The 17,069-nt window shown below is 38.6% G+C and overlaps 1 protein-coding gene across 1 annotated transcript in view; it reads left to right on the top strand.

Moving 5' to 3' along the window:
* Positions 1 to 113: 113 nt before the first annotated feature.
* LOC140232490 (Golgi apparatus protein 1-like) overlaps positions 114 to 17,069 on the top strand; it is an 82,121-nt gene continuing 65,165 nt past the window's right edge. Inside the window, exon 1 of the mRNA XM_072312584.1 lies at positions 114 to 852. Within this exon, the coding sequence (XP_072168685.1) occupies positions 124 to 852 (729 nt within the window). The 5' untranslated portion in view covers positions 114 to 123. The remainder of the gene's footprint in view (positions 853 to 17,069) is intronic.

Raw genomic sequence — 17,069 nt, 5'->3', positions numbered from 1 at the left:
ATAGGTCGATCTAGTACGCGCACCGGTATGAACGCACACACGTAGTAGTAAGTGTGTGGCTCGCGCGATCGCGATTTTGATGTGTACTGAAAATTTTTAGTTGCGAAAGACATCGCATTCAAAATGGCGACCTTCCTACGTGTCAGGTTAGCGACATGTGTTGTAATTTTTATATTATTCGAAGTAGCACTCGCATTTGGAGTGGGAAGACACGATGCTGACAGGCATGATGCCATCGAAAGGGGAAGAAACATTGATTTAGAGGATGTAAAGCACAGAGTAAGGCGTGGTGCATTGGCCGACCAGGAGCAACCTCCTGCTGGCAACGCCGGGGTCGGTGGCGGCATCGCCCGTGGTGGTAGAGGTATGGACATGCAGCTGCAGCGGGGCCGTGGAGCCGGTGTAGTGCCAGGCAATGATGCCGATAATCAATTTGGCAGGAGGAGGGACATGAGGGACGATTTGCAGATGCAACAGCAGATGCAACCAAACAGGTTTGGAGCGATGAATGCCGGTCCTGCTCGAATTCCGAATGATCAGGGAAGGTTTCAACAAGGCCAGCCCCAGGCCCAGGGAGGTTTTAATGCACAGATGCAGTTCCCTCAGGCTCAGGGAGGTGGAGGTCAGGGCTTGCCGGTAAACATGGATCAAAACCCAAATTTTAGGCAGCAACAGCAACAGCAACAGCTCCAAGACCCTCAGACACGGAAAGATGCAAAGAAACAGCCATCAGCCAGACAGACACCCATGAGACCCATTAGGATAGCTGACCACCCTGCCTGCGCTGCTGATGTTCAGCACATGTGTGCCCGAAAGGGAAATAATTTTGCTGTGCTTGATTGCTTACAAAAGGTAAACAAAATTTATCTTTTATTGTCCTACACCTAGGCCATGTCATGCTAAGTAATATGGGTAAATTTTGTTCAATTCTATGTATGGCATGGGGGGTTTTGCATTTTGTACGCAGCCCAGTTGCTGTAATTAGCCGCCTAGCCTGTAATAACCCTAATATATAGCCTACAGTAGGGTTGGGGGTACCACGTATCGACACCCTAAGGATCTGTAGCTTGTTTATTCTAAAAATATAATACAAATCCGCCTAATTCTTACCTCAAATATGCCATAAATACTGCAGTTTTGAATGTCGTGACCGTCTCGTTGATTATGAATCTCCGTTTTAAAATAGCGCAATTTTAGTGCGTGCGTTCCGTTTTCTTCGCGCAGCTAAAAAGGGAACCTTGCGATCGGCACCCCCTCTCCTCCATAGGTATACACGTGAATTTCACAGCACAGGTAATACACGTGAATTTCACAGGCCATAGGTAATACACGTGAATTTCACAGCCATGGGTCGTTACTGATCGGATGTGTAATTTTTAGCTTGGTTTGTTTGAGTTTGATTTTCGTTTCTTCGTTTTTATTGTTTTTATAGCTAATGACACTTAATCCCGCGCGTACTTTTTCGTTCTATACGCAAGCAGCCATGATACGCAGGGTGTCGATGGGAAGGTGCCCTGTCGATAGGTGGTGCCCCAACCATACTTATATTGCGACAGCTACAGAGCTGTACCAGAGCGGCCCACAACACAGAGCAAACACAAAGTAAATTTTACAATCGCGTTGTATTTTGATACTTGACATCATTTTTTGTCACCTCAATTAGGCTCAAACACATTAAAGACAATCTTCATTAATGAGACTTCATACAAATGTAGCTATGTTATCAATATTGACATGTATGGTTAGGGCACCACCTATCGACAGGGCACCTTCCCATCGACACCCTGCGTATCATGGCTGTTTGCGTATAGAACGAAAATACGCGCGGGATTAAGTGTCATTAGCTATAAAAACAATAAAAACGAAGAAACGAAAATCAAACTCAAACAAACCAAGCTAAAAATTACACATCCGATCAGTAACGACGCATGGCTGTGAAATTCACGTGTATTACCTATGGCCTGTGAATTTCACGTGTATTACCTATGCTGTGAAATTCACGTGTATACCTATGGAGGAGATCGCAAGGTTCCCTTTTTAGCTGCGCGAAGAAAACGGAACGCACGCACTAAAATTGCGCTATTTTAAAACGGAGATTCATAACGAGACGGTCACGACATTCAAAACTGCAGTATTTATGGCATATTTGAGGTAAGAATTAGGCGGATTTGTATTATATTTTTAGAATAAACAAGCTACAGATCCTTAGGGTGTCGATACGTGGTACCCCCAACCCTACACAATTCATAACTTACTGAAAACGAAGATTATATTATGCACATGCAGCATGTGCAAAAGGTACATCGTCTTTCATGCCAGGCCATTTTGAATAATCGGGAGTTCACGCAATCTCAATGCACTTTTTAAGGTTATACTGCACTGTTGGCCGTGCTGCTACACTCGAGCAGCGCATGCACACGAGATCCCTGCACTTCCAGCCACACGCGCGCATAATGTGCAGAGAAGTCAACGCACCTTTTGAATTCTGCAACAGTGAACGCCGACGGTCAGGGATTGCGCTAGAAAGTGCCATTTTTTGTTTGTTCCATGGACATATCACGAGGGCTCTCTATGGACTCATGACGCATATAACTGTACCTTCTGAAATATAAGCATGCACTTTATGTGAGTGACATATAGATTTTTATAAGTGACATATCAATTTGTAGATGATTTGTAGTTCAAATTGTGTTGTGGTTTCCGATGTGATGGCGAGGCTCCTCTTGTCTGGGCGTCTGGTCGGGCTATGCATTTTGTAGCAAGAAGGACATTCACCAGGCTAACTACAATGTATACACAGCACAGTCGAGTCACTGTAAAAAACGTGACAACTGTACCCACAAGGTCCAAAACGCAAGTACATGTTGATCACATTGAGTTTTGGTTCTTGACAACATCTTTTTTGTCACCTCAGACTCATTAAGGACAATCTTGATTAATTAGAGGTCTTGACTTCATGTTTTTGTTATATGACATATACGCAAATCACAACTTACCGAAAACGAAGATTTTATGCAGCGTGTGAGAGCGGAATATCAGTCTTTCGTGCAGCCATTTTTGATCACGAACGCGATCAGAGCTGCACTTTCAAAGGTCACGCTGTTGACTGTGATGCAACACTAGCAGCCCCTAGCGGCGCACTGCAAACCACAGAACTCTATGTGGTGCACGCACAGACTTTGGTTACGCATTTGCGCACAACTAGTCTGGTTTCCAGACCCTTTGCCAACTGGACTTCTTTTACAAAATGCGCCCTCCGCGGAGGCAAAGGCAAACCAATACTCTAAAGCAAAATAGTACGAGCGGAGGGTCTTGAAGCCAGACGAGCGCACAACTTGCATTGTTCAAATCTTGTACATGGTATGTATTTTTAATTCTGCAACGATGAACTCCGACCATCAGCGATTGCCCTAGAAAGTGCCATTTTTTGTTTCATGGCCTATGCGTGAGTATAATGTACAATTCTTGGCGGAACGTATCAATTTTCATTAGTTTTGTAGTTGTATTGTGGTTTTCGCTTTGATGGCACTTGATGGCTCTTGAGTCTTGTCTGACGCCTTGCTCCGCACGGCATGTATGTGTATGCTTAATAGTTCTTAAGAGCGTACTGTTCAATCTGTTATGTGAAACACTCTGTAGTGGGACTGAGTATATTACAAATTGTGTCCAGCATGTATGTGAAATAGCTTTCAAGTGAATTGGAGCTAAAAATCCTGTTTTAATGATATGTGGCAAAGAAAGGGGCTACAGTTCATAGAGAGCACACAAACACGCACAAACACACACAGACAGACAAGCACACATTCATTTTGCAATTGACTTCATTCATAAATATTTTTTTTTTAAACATAAGGCCCAATAAATTCATTAAAAACTGATTTTTCATCCCCGGTTTTATATTGACAGGTATACATTGCATAATATGAGATGGCTAAATTCAGTTTCAGATTGTGCAGGCAGCATTTGCCACAATTGCTCTCGAAGAGTGAGTTGTTGCACATTTTCTCTGTACAACTGTGGGGACTTCCATGCAGATGGTCTTCATAGACAGGTGCTTTCTCATATCTAGTTTTTACTTTTATTGTATTTACTTCAGAAGATGTCTAAAACTTGACATTTGTATTTCTCAAAGAAAAAGTAATAAAAACTCCCTAGCATGCATACAACTGTAAACTGTATACAGTGTGTAATGTACAATGTACTTGTACATACCGGTAGTTAGAATTGTCTTTCATTTAGATTTCTAAATTTTAAATTAGTTTTACCAGATATGTCACATTCTTTTGGCCACAGGGAAAACACAAAATGCACAGTTAGAGTCCTGAGTGAACTAAAATTGTAAAATTTTGTAAAATTCAGGAAATGCATAGCCTTGACAAAGATTTCATGTTGAAGTGTATGTTTATCATTTGTCATGGTAGAGAAAAAGTACTGTGTATGAGCAAATGAAGTGATTAGACTGCTTATATCCTATGTTGTTGGAAAAAAAATCAACAGACTTGGCACTGTTTAATGTGGCATCTTGATTGATTGAGTGAATATGTGCTGAAGTCTGAATGCAGTGTAAAAACTTTGGGAAATATAATAGTAAGAAAGGCCTTTCTCATGGTCAAGTCTCGTCACACCCAAAGTGCATCATCAGAGACCACAAAGTACACTTGTATTGTATGTCTCCGTCTAAAGTAAACTTTGTACAATACACAAAAGATATTGAAATCCCCCTTAGCAGAGCAGGCCAGAATTACTGCACCTCACATACAAATGTATGATGTACATGTACACTTGCACTGCTATAGTTCTTCTATCCAAAATGAAAATACTGACTTCTATTCTTCCTATCTTGACTGCTTCTGATTTTTGTACAGCTGTCAATGCTAAATCTGGTTGTAGTTCATTAGAACTGCATCTCTCTGATACTGGTATATAAATTCAGAACTGCAGATACAAGCCTGTAGACGTAATGGAATGGTATTAACCCACATACAATTGTACACACATACACAATACAAATTCAGGGAATCAAAGATTATAAATGCTCTTTGCTATTACTGGTAGTTGGTTTACCTACTCAGGGGTGGCTGTGAAAAAGGATGTATTAAGGCTGTACAACTTTACTACTAACTCTTCTGTTGTTACTTTCTAAAACACCACAACATGTACAGGCTCTACAATGTACTTCTATATATCATTACTGCTACAGTCGACTCCAGTCATAACAAAGTTCTTGGGACCAGCAGTTCTATTCAGTTATATCAAAATTTTGTTATATATGGTGCAATTTTACCTTTTCAAAGATAATTTTACATGACCTGAATTTTTACTTTGTTGTAGCGAAAGTTTCATAAAAATAGCCATGTTCATTTTATAATGGCAGTGCCCTGTATATTTTAAACCTACATTTCAGCAGTGTGTCCAGTACTACTACGTACAATACTGTGTGTACATGTACAGTGATAGTTCTTTTGCTACTTGCTGCTACAATAGTTCCTGTCTGCTGTCTAGTTCAATCTGTCTCATGGTAATATTGACAGATTATAGACCGAGCAGTCCGTAGAACTACAAATGTCCTTGCCATCAATGTACTGATTTGTTGCTATTCAGACTCTGCTTTGATATTATCCACCACCCTCATCATTTTCAGATAGGCCTACATGTGTTATCATCCACTTGATCATGTGAAATGCAGTACTCCAGAAATAATGCACTTGTCAATGTAATGACGCACCCCACTACCCCCGGACATGGGTGCGTCATGGTCATTTTTTAACTGACAACACGGGGTTTTTGACGGACACCACAGTCACTTTTTTGACGGACAAAACGCTGCAAGTGACGAACACCACAGTCACTTTTTTGACGGACAACACGTTGAAAGTGACGCACACCTCGGTCACTTTTTTGACGGACTTCCTCGGTACATTTGACGCACCCCCGAAAGTACAGAAACGATTTTTACATACGTTTTATTCAAGCAATTTCATTCTCTTTTGGTTCGTAAACATAATTTGTAAAAGTTTCGGCAAGTTTCCCTTACCCTGGCCCTGTAAGCACCGTACCGTCATTCACCGTACATCACACTGCTGCTAAGATACTCCGTACAGTTAGTCTGTATTCTGTGCATGCAATCCATACATGTACATGACAATACAAACACATGTGTGCTGATGCGCTATGTGTGCGCGGCCATTGCTAGTCCGGTGGATGCATACTGCAGCGCAGCTACACACCACGCTACGGCATTCCCGCGAGCCCAGTCGCTGCTAGCTGTACGTCGAGATTCGCACAGCGGGTGCGTACTAAACAGCGTCGCGCTTCTTCGTGTCGGGCTATCCCGCGAGCAGAAAATGGCACGCGGCAGGCAGTTTCTTCTGCTGCCGCTTCTTTTACTGTCAAAAATTCGCCTTTGTCACCACAGAACATTATTTAGACACACATTGTATTGGAATATAAACGAACTTTCTTCGATAGCAATGTGTGTTGGTACATGTTGCATCGCAATGCAATAGGCACTAAGTGTTCGACAGTAAGGTTGAAATTGTTACATCGCTGAACAGTCCCTGGTTTGAGATCGCGTATGCATGATTTCATGGGTTTGTTGGAGGGAAAATGTGAGGAGAAAGGGTGGCTTCTAAATTATTTTCACTTGCGGTACGTGTATCCGGTACTGCTGGTAGCGTGCAAAAATGCGTGCAGTTTTCCATAGCCAAGTACCATGACGCACCCCTCGGTTCAAAATAATGCGTGTTATTTTCCATAGCCAAGTGACGTACCATGACGCACCTCTCGGTCCAAAATTTGACCGACAATGATGGGATTTTGATGCACCCCTCGGTCAAAAATTTGACGGACAAAGCTGGTAAAATGAGGAACACCTGGGTCACAAATTTGACGGACCGAACGAGGAAATGACGCACCCATGTCCGGGGGTAGTGGGGCGAGTCATTACATTGACAAGTGCATAACATTCAAGCTGCTGAGTTAGTATTGTGCAAATTCCCTTATGATAAAATCTGCAAGATGACAATACATGTATCAGATGAGCAGTACATTTAGCTCTGAACTTTCTACCCAATACTCGCCTCTGTCAGGGCTGACATTGTATATTTACATAGCACTTAGGCAGTCAAGTTCCAAGTCACACACATTATATACATTCACACACAAGCAGATAGAAAGGCAGAAGCATGAAATTCACAGAATGTTTGTAACAGATCAATGGCTGTGTATTCAGATGTTCTCACCAAATAGCTTTACACTTTGTAGTTTGCTCCAGGGCTATTGAAATGCATGGAAGTTGGCAGTGTTTGTATTCATTGTTGATTAAATTTAGTCTTCGTATCCTAGATGCTAGCAAACAATCTGTATGGTGCTGTTGACAGCTGTACAAATGTAGACTCAAATTTGTCATTTTTCACGTACAATGTTGTATTTTAAAAAGTTTTTTTTATCATTGACAATTTTTTGTTCTCTTTGTGATAATATATTTCTTCAATTGATCTTCAACCTTTCCTCATACATTAGATCATTTCATTTTCTGTCTGTAATAATTGGTGTCTGGGTTTATATGAAATGGAATCCAGGAAGTGATAAATTAGGATGTATGAAACATATTAGTATTCACCATTTCAGTTATGATCAGGTATCACAGTAATCTGACTGGAGTTATATAGTGGCTCCATTTTATCAAAAGATTATATGTGATTGTTAATTCCCTTACCACACAGGCTGCCATAGACTTATGATAGAAATCCACTATGTAGGCCCTAATCAATTATCACTTGTCATAAAACAGGGCCCAGGTATTCTTTTTACAATATCATGCCATTACCGGTATAGATGTGAAGCAGTATCTTTAGAAGATGACTTTATCTAACCTAGTATAGCTTTCATCTGTCAGTGCCACATTTAGCTTTCTGCATTAACATTGTAGTGTAAATTGTACATGTTTTGAGCTTATTTTTTTTCCCTGATATTTAGCCTTTAAGTTATTGATTGGAAAGTATTATAAGTCATAATGATTTTGTAACTCTTGATGTAGTAGAAATAGTGAGATACAGTGTAGTATAAATGACTTGAGCCTTCTTTATAACTTTCGCTCAACGTTTGACAATGCTCAATTTTGCACAACTACTTCACTAAAAATAAAGTGGCTTATACACAGTACAATGTACCCAGAATATTATAACAGTATTTTGCTCAAGTCCCCCTTCCATTCCTTGAAAAGGAGAAGGCGTCCTCAGAGTACAGCCATTTCCCCCCATATCAATACATAATGAGAGAGGGGAGTGCTTTACACATACAACACATGTAAAATGTAAGGACTATTTAGATGCATGATTTATCATGTACTGGTAAACAGAATTCCCCTTTTATGCTGTACTAGCTGAATATTGAACGTGCTCTGCTTGTGTGTATGTGTTGTGTGTGTGTGTGTGTGTGTGTGTGTACTGTACTATACATGTGCATCCATGTGTAAGCTTCTGTCCCGGATAGGGCAATATGTAATGCTCTTTTTTTTTATGTAGCTCATTGCTCACCATTTATGTAGGCTGTTGTCTGCAACGAAAGAGGTCAGCTGAGGACACTAATTACGTGCTTCAAACCCACTGCAGCCAAAGTGTGTCCATATTCTCTGGCTGCTGTATCTCTTCCTGTTTACACAATGTAAACTCTTTAGCATTCTGTAGATTGGAGAATATTTAAATGAGATTTTTGCTTGAAGCCAAGTGGCTCCTTAGTGCCAAATGTTAAATTTATGCATTTGCATGGATTTTATTCTCTTGTTTATTGGGTGTTGGGTGTATGGTATATGATGTACAATAACTCCTCGAAAGGGGAATTAACATGATTGTATGTCAATGACGGGTGTGGCCTATACTAGAATATCACTCACCTTTGTGTGTGTGTGTGTGTGTATGTGTGTGTGTGTGTGTGTGTGTGTGCAAGAGAGAGAGAAAGAGAAGAAAGGGACAAAAAAGATAATGGATATAAACATGCCAGAAGCCATTTGGAAAATGCAGATGAACCAATGGACAAACTGCCAATATGTGCAGTTGTGTGATTGGGGTATTCTAATTTCATTGCACAACTGGGATCACATGCATCACATCAACGAATTAATGACAAGTAAAGATACCCCCACCTAATTACAAAGTTAAAGCAGCAGTATTTAGGTGAAAATTTGATCCAATTAATGATGCAAAAGTTGATTAAATATTTGATTAAGTGTACTAACAGTCACACAGTCACAAATTTATCAAATACAAAGCAGCTTCAATCCTGTATAGGGAAAAAAATGAAGTTGTATCAATTGATATCATCTAGTGTGTGTTTTTTTTTTACTAGTTTTTATATATTTCTGGATTTAAGGGTAATTTTTTTTCTAGGCTTTAAAAGTTCAAATGTTATTTTGGAATGTTACATATATGTACATGAGGAATCATTATGCTGTCCTGTTTAATATTAAGTTCCTGTTGCAGTGTAGCGTAATGAACTGTCAATCAAACGATATACTGTACGAGCTGAAATTTTCGCGGCGGTTTTATTTTCGCGAATTTCGCGAATCGCCTTTGAACTGTGAAAATAACAACACACGAAAATAACAACGCGCAAATAACTGAGTTCAGTTAGACCCTCGCAAACCGCGAAATTAACACGCGAAAATGTCTTCCATGAGCAATTCGCGAAAATATCTGTACACAAAAATTTCAGCTCGTACAGTACACAGGCCTACATTTCATTGATATTCCTCTCAATTTCAGTGGGAGAGAGAGAACGAGAGTTGAGGAGAGAGCAAACGAAAACAATAACAATCAACCAAGCTTACAGGTGCATGATGATAAGGTGATAAAAAATATTGAGTGCCAAATCGGACTCCATTGCCTACCAGAATGAGAGTATTGTTACAGCATAGGTATCTTGAGATTTGTACGGATCTCGCAGGTGGCCGGCTGATATAGTGATAAAGTACACATGTGACTTGTTTCTTTTTGGTTTATCGCCGTACATGAATGTCATTAATGTGACGCAAGTATTATTATTATAGCACGGGCAGTGTGCCAGGTACACAGCTGTGAAAGCATCCCCCACCCACCCCTTTCTACAGAAGACTTTGTGTCACCCCCCCCCCCCCCCCCCCCCGAGGTCGTCTGCAATAGAAGCATTGTGTGGGCTTGGCGGGTATACTGGTGATCATGGAGTGTGATGATCAGCTGGTGGGAGGGGGGAGGAGAGACCCCCCCCCCCCCCCCACCAGATTTCCCCAATGTCCTTTCATCGCGTGGTCGGAATGTTGTTGTGCCGTGTCACTAAGTGGTTCATCTCGCCGACGACATAATTCATAGCCCTTGGCCATACGTGCTTCTGCAGTCAACAGTGTTATAGCTCAGTGCCCAGCCGCTTAAACAACAAATGCTCCCCTCTGACTGCATTATGATGAAGTGGAAAATGATGTTCAATTTTTCAGAGTATAGTGGTCATTCTTACCCCTCCCTCGAATATTTTGGGGATTCAAGGAATTTCATCTGAGAAGAAGGGTTGCACTTGATCAAAGCAGCAAACTCTCCGGTGCTCTTCAGCAGAAAAAAGAAGAAAGATTGGGAACAATTCAACATACGATTTGAAAGTCACTACCATATGGTACATAATTCTAATATGATATACATTGTATGTAGTGACCAATTACATAACATCCTGAAATGGCTGTTATGATCCTATTCACTGCACATATAATATATAGATTTGTAGATTTTGCTTGTAACTATACTTCAGTGGTCAAGATATCCCATAATACAAAAATTTCACCCATCTTGCCATTATTCGTGGTCTGTTTTACTTTTATTCATGTCAACCACTTCTACAACAGTCATTGCTGAAGAATTGCCGACTTGTGATTTAGACAATTTAGCACTGATAGGATTCTTATTGAACCACTCTATGTACAGAATGCCATCTTCAATGTGAATACATCCTTCTCCTCAATTATCAAACCAGTGTTGCAACCCCTGCAGAGTGCCCTACAATAGTGCAAATGCTGCACAGGCGCATTGACAAGTTTAACCACATGTAGACATGGTGATTGAAGTAATTACAATATTCAAAGACTTGAGTAAATCCGAAAGGGAAGTTTCAGGTTACATAATCGGGTGTGAGTAAGCAAGTTGTTCACTGCTCCTAACAAGTCGAGGGACTCGAATACTCAGAAAATGATGTCACTTGAAGTAATTTCCTAACAATGTGGGGCATTTGCTGTCAAAGACCAGTCTAGCATTATTGGATGCTTGTACAAAGAAATGAATGCTGTGTAGCACACATATGTTTGTACCATTTTATCAACTTTAATTCAATTTTGTATGGAATGTCAAAAACCAGTCTAGCATTCAAAGTCTTGGTTTACATATAAATGTCAAATCATAATTTATGTTCTTTTGTCATAAAGTTTAGTGTGTCAATTTATCAATCAATACTGAAATTTGTCTCTGCTGCTACTGTAAGCAAGTAAGGAATACTAGCATTAAATCATCATTTTTTTTTTTCATATAAATTCTTCATTTTGTCATTCAAATCAACCAAGTGTTAAGTGGGCCTTTAAAAATTCTGTGTGTCAGTTGAGTAGATACCAGTATGTGTGTGTAAATCAGTGCTATGAACAGGATGGTATTTGTTGTTATGCATTATTAAAGTGACATATAATGTGACAGGTAAATGATTTGAATAAGACAGTAGTTACTGCATTACACTAAATCTGACAATTTTGAGTGAATGTGTTGAGTATGTATGTATCTAAATGAATTACAATAGAGGAATTTATTTTGCTGCCTTGTGCTCAACTACTTTATCTAACAAATTAGAATTGCTATTGACAAAAAGAAAAAAATGAATAACAAAGCACAAATTTGAATGTTTCTGATAGACAAATACGAAATTGAAATGAGCATCCACACATTCCATAGTGGACAAAATTGAAAACACGTTTGTTAAAAATTGAAGGAGTGATGACATAAAAGTGTGGGAAAACCTACTGAAAATGCTTGAAATGATTGTATGCCCTGTATGATTGCCTATTGAAGGTACATACATGTAGATGCTACAGAAGTTGTTTACAATGCTTCCATAGCACAGTACAAGTATACAATGTGTACAATTTAGTAATGAAGTTGATTTAAAGAGCATCTGGCTTGATTTTCAAAATGATTGCATACACAGATTCTTGTTCTGGAAATAGGTGTACACTGTAAGTTGATAAGAATGTGTGAAAGGCTTCGTAGGCTGGTGACACAACTGCAGATTTCTACCTTACATGTATGATTTTATCACCTATAATGGGTAGATATAGTTATCTTGAGTACAATCTTATGCAGTGTGATTCAGATCTTTTCTTTCTTACTAAAAGAGAGAGAGAGAGAGATACAGAAGAAATGCACTTGATTGAAAAAAAAGGAGAGAGCAATTCTACCAATTTCTGGAAATTATAACATGTAGCTTCAAGCTTTGCACATGTACACTTGTACACTTTGTGGCAAGACAAGCAGTCTGGAAGACTGGTCTCAAACAAATATTGATAAAGGCAGTACAGAGTACAGTTTGGATTTATACACAGTGTACACTAGTATGTAGCTCCTGTGTAAAACATGTCATGACACACACTATTACTCTTTCATTTGCCTTTGTAATAGTGATGTGAAACCTGTCTGAATGACATTATTTGCTAGGATAATGATGATTTTATTAGTATTTTGAGATCAAAAGTGTGAAATAATTACATTCGGTGTACCCGACTTTTATTCATGAATTCCCGATTCACTGTTGCACGATGGATACTGCTGTGGCCCATTGAATTAACAATTACAATATCACATACAACCTGTAACATTAACAACCATAATCAGATTATGCTCTGAGATTGCAATCTTCCTGTGTACCTTTTTGGGGGCTAATTTTTCACATTATCCTTGTTCCCCAATTGAAATCATGTCATCACAGCGCTAGTTCACACATTCCTTATGCATAGGTCTCCATTTTAGAGCAGAAATCTACAGTTTATGCAGTCATATGGGATCTATGTTTTACCTTTTATCATGCTGAAAGACTCTTCTGGTCTTAAAATTTCATGATCATTAAAAAAAAAAAAATCTTATTGTCACCATTGTTCAGACATCTCTGCTTCATAAGCCAGATGAATTATGTGTATTTCTCTCTTATGCTTGTGCAGTGCCAGAAACATTATGTACAGGTACGTGTAGCTTGAGAATTGTAGAGCAGAGAATTGATGCCATGCTATACTGCCCTTGCACAATGGACAGGGTTACATGGGGAAAGACGTTCATGGGCCATATCCGTTGCTCTTTTATGTGTGCCATTTGCAGTTTTGCATTCCTTTTGTGTGAAATCATATTTCAGACGCTGTTTGAATGGGTTGTACAGTTTAGCACGAAGTTTTGGAATCTGTGGCCATTGTGACGTGGCAGGACCAGAGATAGTACACCTGTAGGTTGTGTACAGTGTAGGTGTGCAGACTGGATCATTAATGACATTTACATGATGTATTTATATCATGCTCCAGCCTCAAAGAGTGTCATTGTTTAATGTTTTTGATAGTTTATCTGCCCATACATCCATCACTCTTCAGATGTTGTCGTCACATCTTATGCAAAACATTTTTTTTTTGGTTGGGGGGGGGGGGTGGCGGTTGGTTGTTATGCCTCTACCCTGAAGGGTCCTGGTAGTATCTTTTCCGATTGCCTGTCTGTTTAAATCTTTCCCAGATTTTGTTATCTTGATTTAACAAACAAAATTGAATGGATATTCTCCATACCAAGCACAAGTAATACTACATGAGGTGTAGATATACTGATTCAGCATTGAGCAGAAGTCTTTCAGGTCAAGCTCAAAGGTTACTAGAGAACTTTGGGTAACTACTGTAAAAGTGGATATTTTCGCGCGACTAATTTTTCGCGCTCGGCCGGATAAGAAGAGTTTCGCATGTTTTTAATTCCGCGGTATCAAGACATCAACTACAGGAACATATGGCAAGGAGAAATATTCGCGTGCTTTTATTTTCGCGCTAGTTTCTGATTGCGCGAAATGCGCGAAAATTTCAACACCGCGAAAATTTCCACTTTTACAGTATGACATTTTCATGATCAGCTCTTAATAACTTTATGTAAGCCTTAAGAATGTACAGTAAAAAACTTGATAAGGATGGGTGGAAACGTCTTGATGTTACATGGATGTTGTATATTTTGCAGTGGTTTATATTTTTGTGATTTTTGTGAGTCTACCACCATTTGCAAAATGAACAACTTGTGAAAATGTTGCTTCCCATAACATGAATGCAATGTTTATCATCTCTGAGGCTAGAATTCATTTTTTTTAAAGAGAATCTTTTTCCTGCTAGTATCATCACTTGGGTTCTTGATTTGCAAACTTAAGAAGTCATGAAATCGTCTTTCAAGTCCCAATTTGAGAAACATTATACTCTCAAAATACACCCAACTGTAAAGTGTGTAAATTGACAATAGTGAAAGACCAAAGGTCAATTATTGAGATATTATATGTATATTTACTTCAAAATATGTAGTTTTGACCATTTTGTCACTTAGAAGTGCATATTTGCATTGTAATCATGGAAGAAAGATTGAGTATGAATTAATCTAATTATTTCCACGAATTTGATAGTGGTGATAGGTCAAAAGTCAAGGTCAGAGTTCACTGTTCCTCAGTTTAAACTATTAATTTCCCCACAGTTACTTCAGCTAGAAGTGCCCAGAACTGATGTGTAATAGGAAGGATAAAATCAAATAGACAGTTGGTTGCCTGAAATGTCTATAGTGAAAAATCTAGAGGTAAAAATTGAATATGAATATAATTCAGCTAGGTACACCTCGTATTGTGTGTTATTGCAAGAGTTCTGTCTGTGGCAAGGGTAAACCAATTACCGTACACCTGTACGTGTACCTTGTTTCCATCCCCTATCCATTTCTTTTAGTAATACTTCAGAGCATAACAAGCTCACTATGGATGTAAGTGTTGAACATTGTGATGAATGGTAATCCAAATGTCCTTCATGGTAATACATTGATGGGGTTGCACTTGATCTACGTACAGTAATTGCAAACTGTTGCATACATTATTCAATTCGATTCAATTCAATTCAATTCAGTTCATTTATTCCATATGCTGAAAAGAATACAGAAGTTCACCTAACTCATATTGCACATCACATTTACAGGGAAAACAGAGGAAGAGGCAATATACACACATATACCCGATAGTTATATGTATACATACCATACATAGCACATGGAGGAATCAGAAAAGGCCATATGAGACCTACCGAGGCCAATTCCGGTGCAATGAATATATAGATTAATGGTACAAGTTAAAATTCAACAGAGAGATTCATTTACAGAGTACAACCACAGGATAAGAAATACACTAAGCAACAAATAGAAAAGAACAACTCACAAAAAACAAACAAACCAACAAACAAAAAGGACATTTTTTTTTTTTTTTTAACAAGAATTATTCAATTGTGCTTTGGATTAAAAAACATTTTATATTTACACCTAAGATGACAGTGTTGGACACTCTTTGATAAGAGCTGGTAACTCATTCCAGTATTTTGTTCTAGTGTATCTGATTGTAGTCTTTGAAAACTTAAATCTGTGTGTCAGGCAACTGTCAGGGAATATTTTTTCAACTCATATTTGATTAGCAACTTCAGCTGATGAACAATATTTCAAATGGCATCCTGTACACTTCTTTGGAAGAAAACTGCTACTCAAAAGTTAGTTTGTGTACCAGTGGTGTAAAAATGCATAGCAAATTGCTGTGCAATACCTGGAAACTTCCCATGTATTATAGTAGACACTGGACAATCTATGACATTAAAGGTACTGCTTACCATTGGGAGCAGTGATTTAAAAAATGTTCAAGATATCACATTTGATGCATATACATGTGTTGGTCAGTTATATCACAAAACATCCTACTAAATAACAATTTTGCAATAAAGCCTAAAATATAAAGAGATATCACTGTTTTTCTCAATAAACCATAACTGTAGACGGTTTCTTCTGGAAACATTTTTATTATAATTATTGTTCACATTTTGTATATATTGAACAATACTTAACATCGATGAGACTGATTCAATTTTTTACATTGGTTATTTCTATCCCTAACTCACATTTTAGAACTATTTTAAAGCGATGATGCTGGGGATTTGTTTCATCTGCAAATGGTAAACTCAATTTTATCCTTTCTGAAAGATTTAGTTGTGTTTTGCCAGTTCAGATGGGGAGCATTTGATGGTAAAATGAAAATTCTTTATAAGGTAACAGTGCTAAAAAAAAACCCCAAACATTTTCAGATACCTCTAGTAAAATGTATCCATATACAAATATGTATCTGAAAGCTTTAACAGTATATGTGACATATTTTCTACATATTCTCCAACCCACACCTACAATGTGCTGTCTCTGTAATTCAAAACCCTGAAAATCATCACATTCAGTACCTGTAACTCTGCCTCATAAAACTGAAGTGCTATGCTTTTTTTTTTTTTATATTTTGTGCTACCAGTAAAGTTCAAAGTGCAGAGTCTCTTCTGGTCCTATAGAGAATATCATTCAATTTGTATTGATCAGCTCTGCTGGTGAGACAGGTCTGGACAATATAAAGATCATCACTTTTCAGACAGCACTATGATGTCATAAATCTCAGACGAACCAGATAAAGCAAATTCTTGTGTGCTGGTGTGGCATTTATGCTGAAATGTCAAAGGAGAAGTTACCATGGGAATGATTTTTTTGGTCATTATCATTAATCAAAACTGTCTGGTAATAGTAGCAGATTGGTAGAACCCTTTAAAAAATAAATTATGTAAAAAGCCATAATCAATTGAATATATGAGATGCATGTATCATCCGCCATGAGTGGTTTTGAACTGGCTGGCCTGATCACATGACTATATGAAACAAAAAAGGCTTGCCCAGTCACGACTGTGTACGTGTATGCATCAATCATGGCTGACATAATCACGTTTTGCTTTCTTTTTTCATTGCTGG

The sequence above is a fragment of the Diadema setosum genome, chromosome 9, assembly GCF_964275005.1.
Source record: "Diadema setosum chromosome 9, eeDiaSeto1, whole genome shotgun sequence".
Lineage (NCBI taxonomy): Eukaryota > Metazoa > Echinodermata > Echinoidea > Diadematoida > Diadematidae > Diadema > Diadema setosum.
Note: the sequence above shows the minus strand (reverse complement) of the source record. Positions and strands in the feature narration are given on the sequence as shown.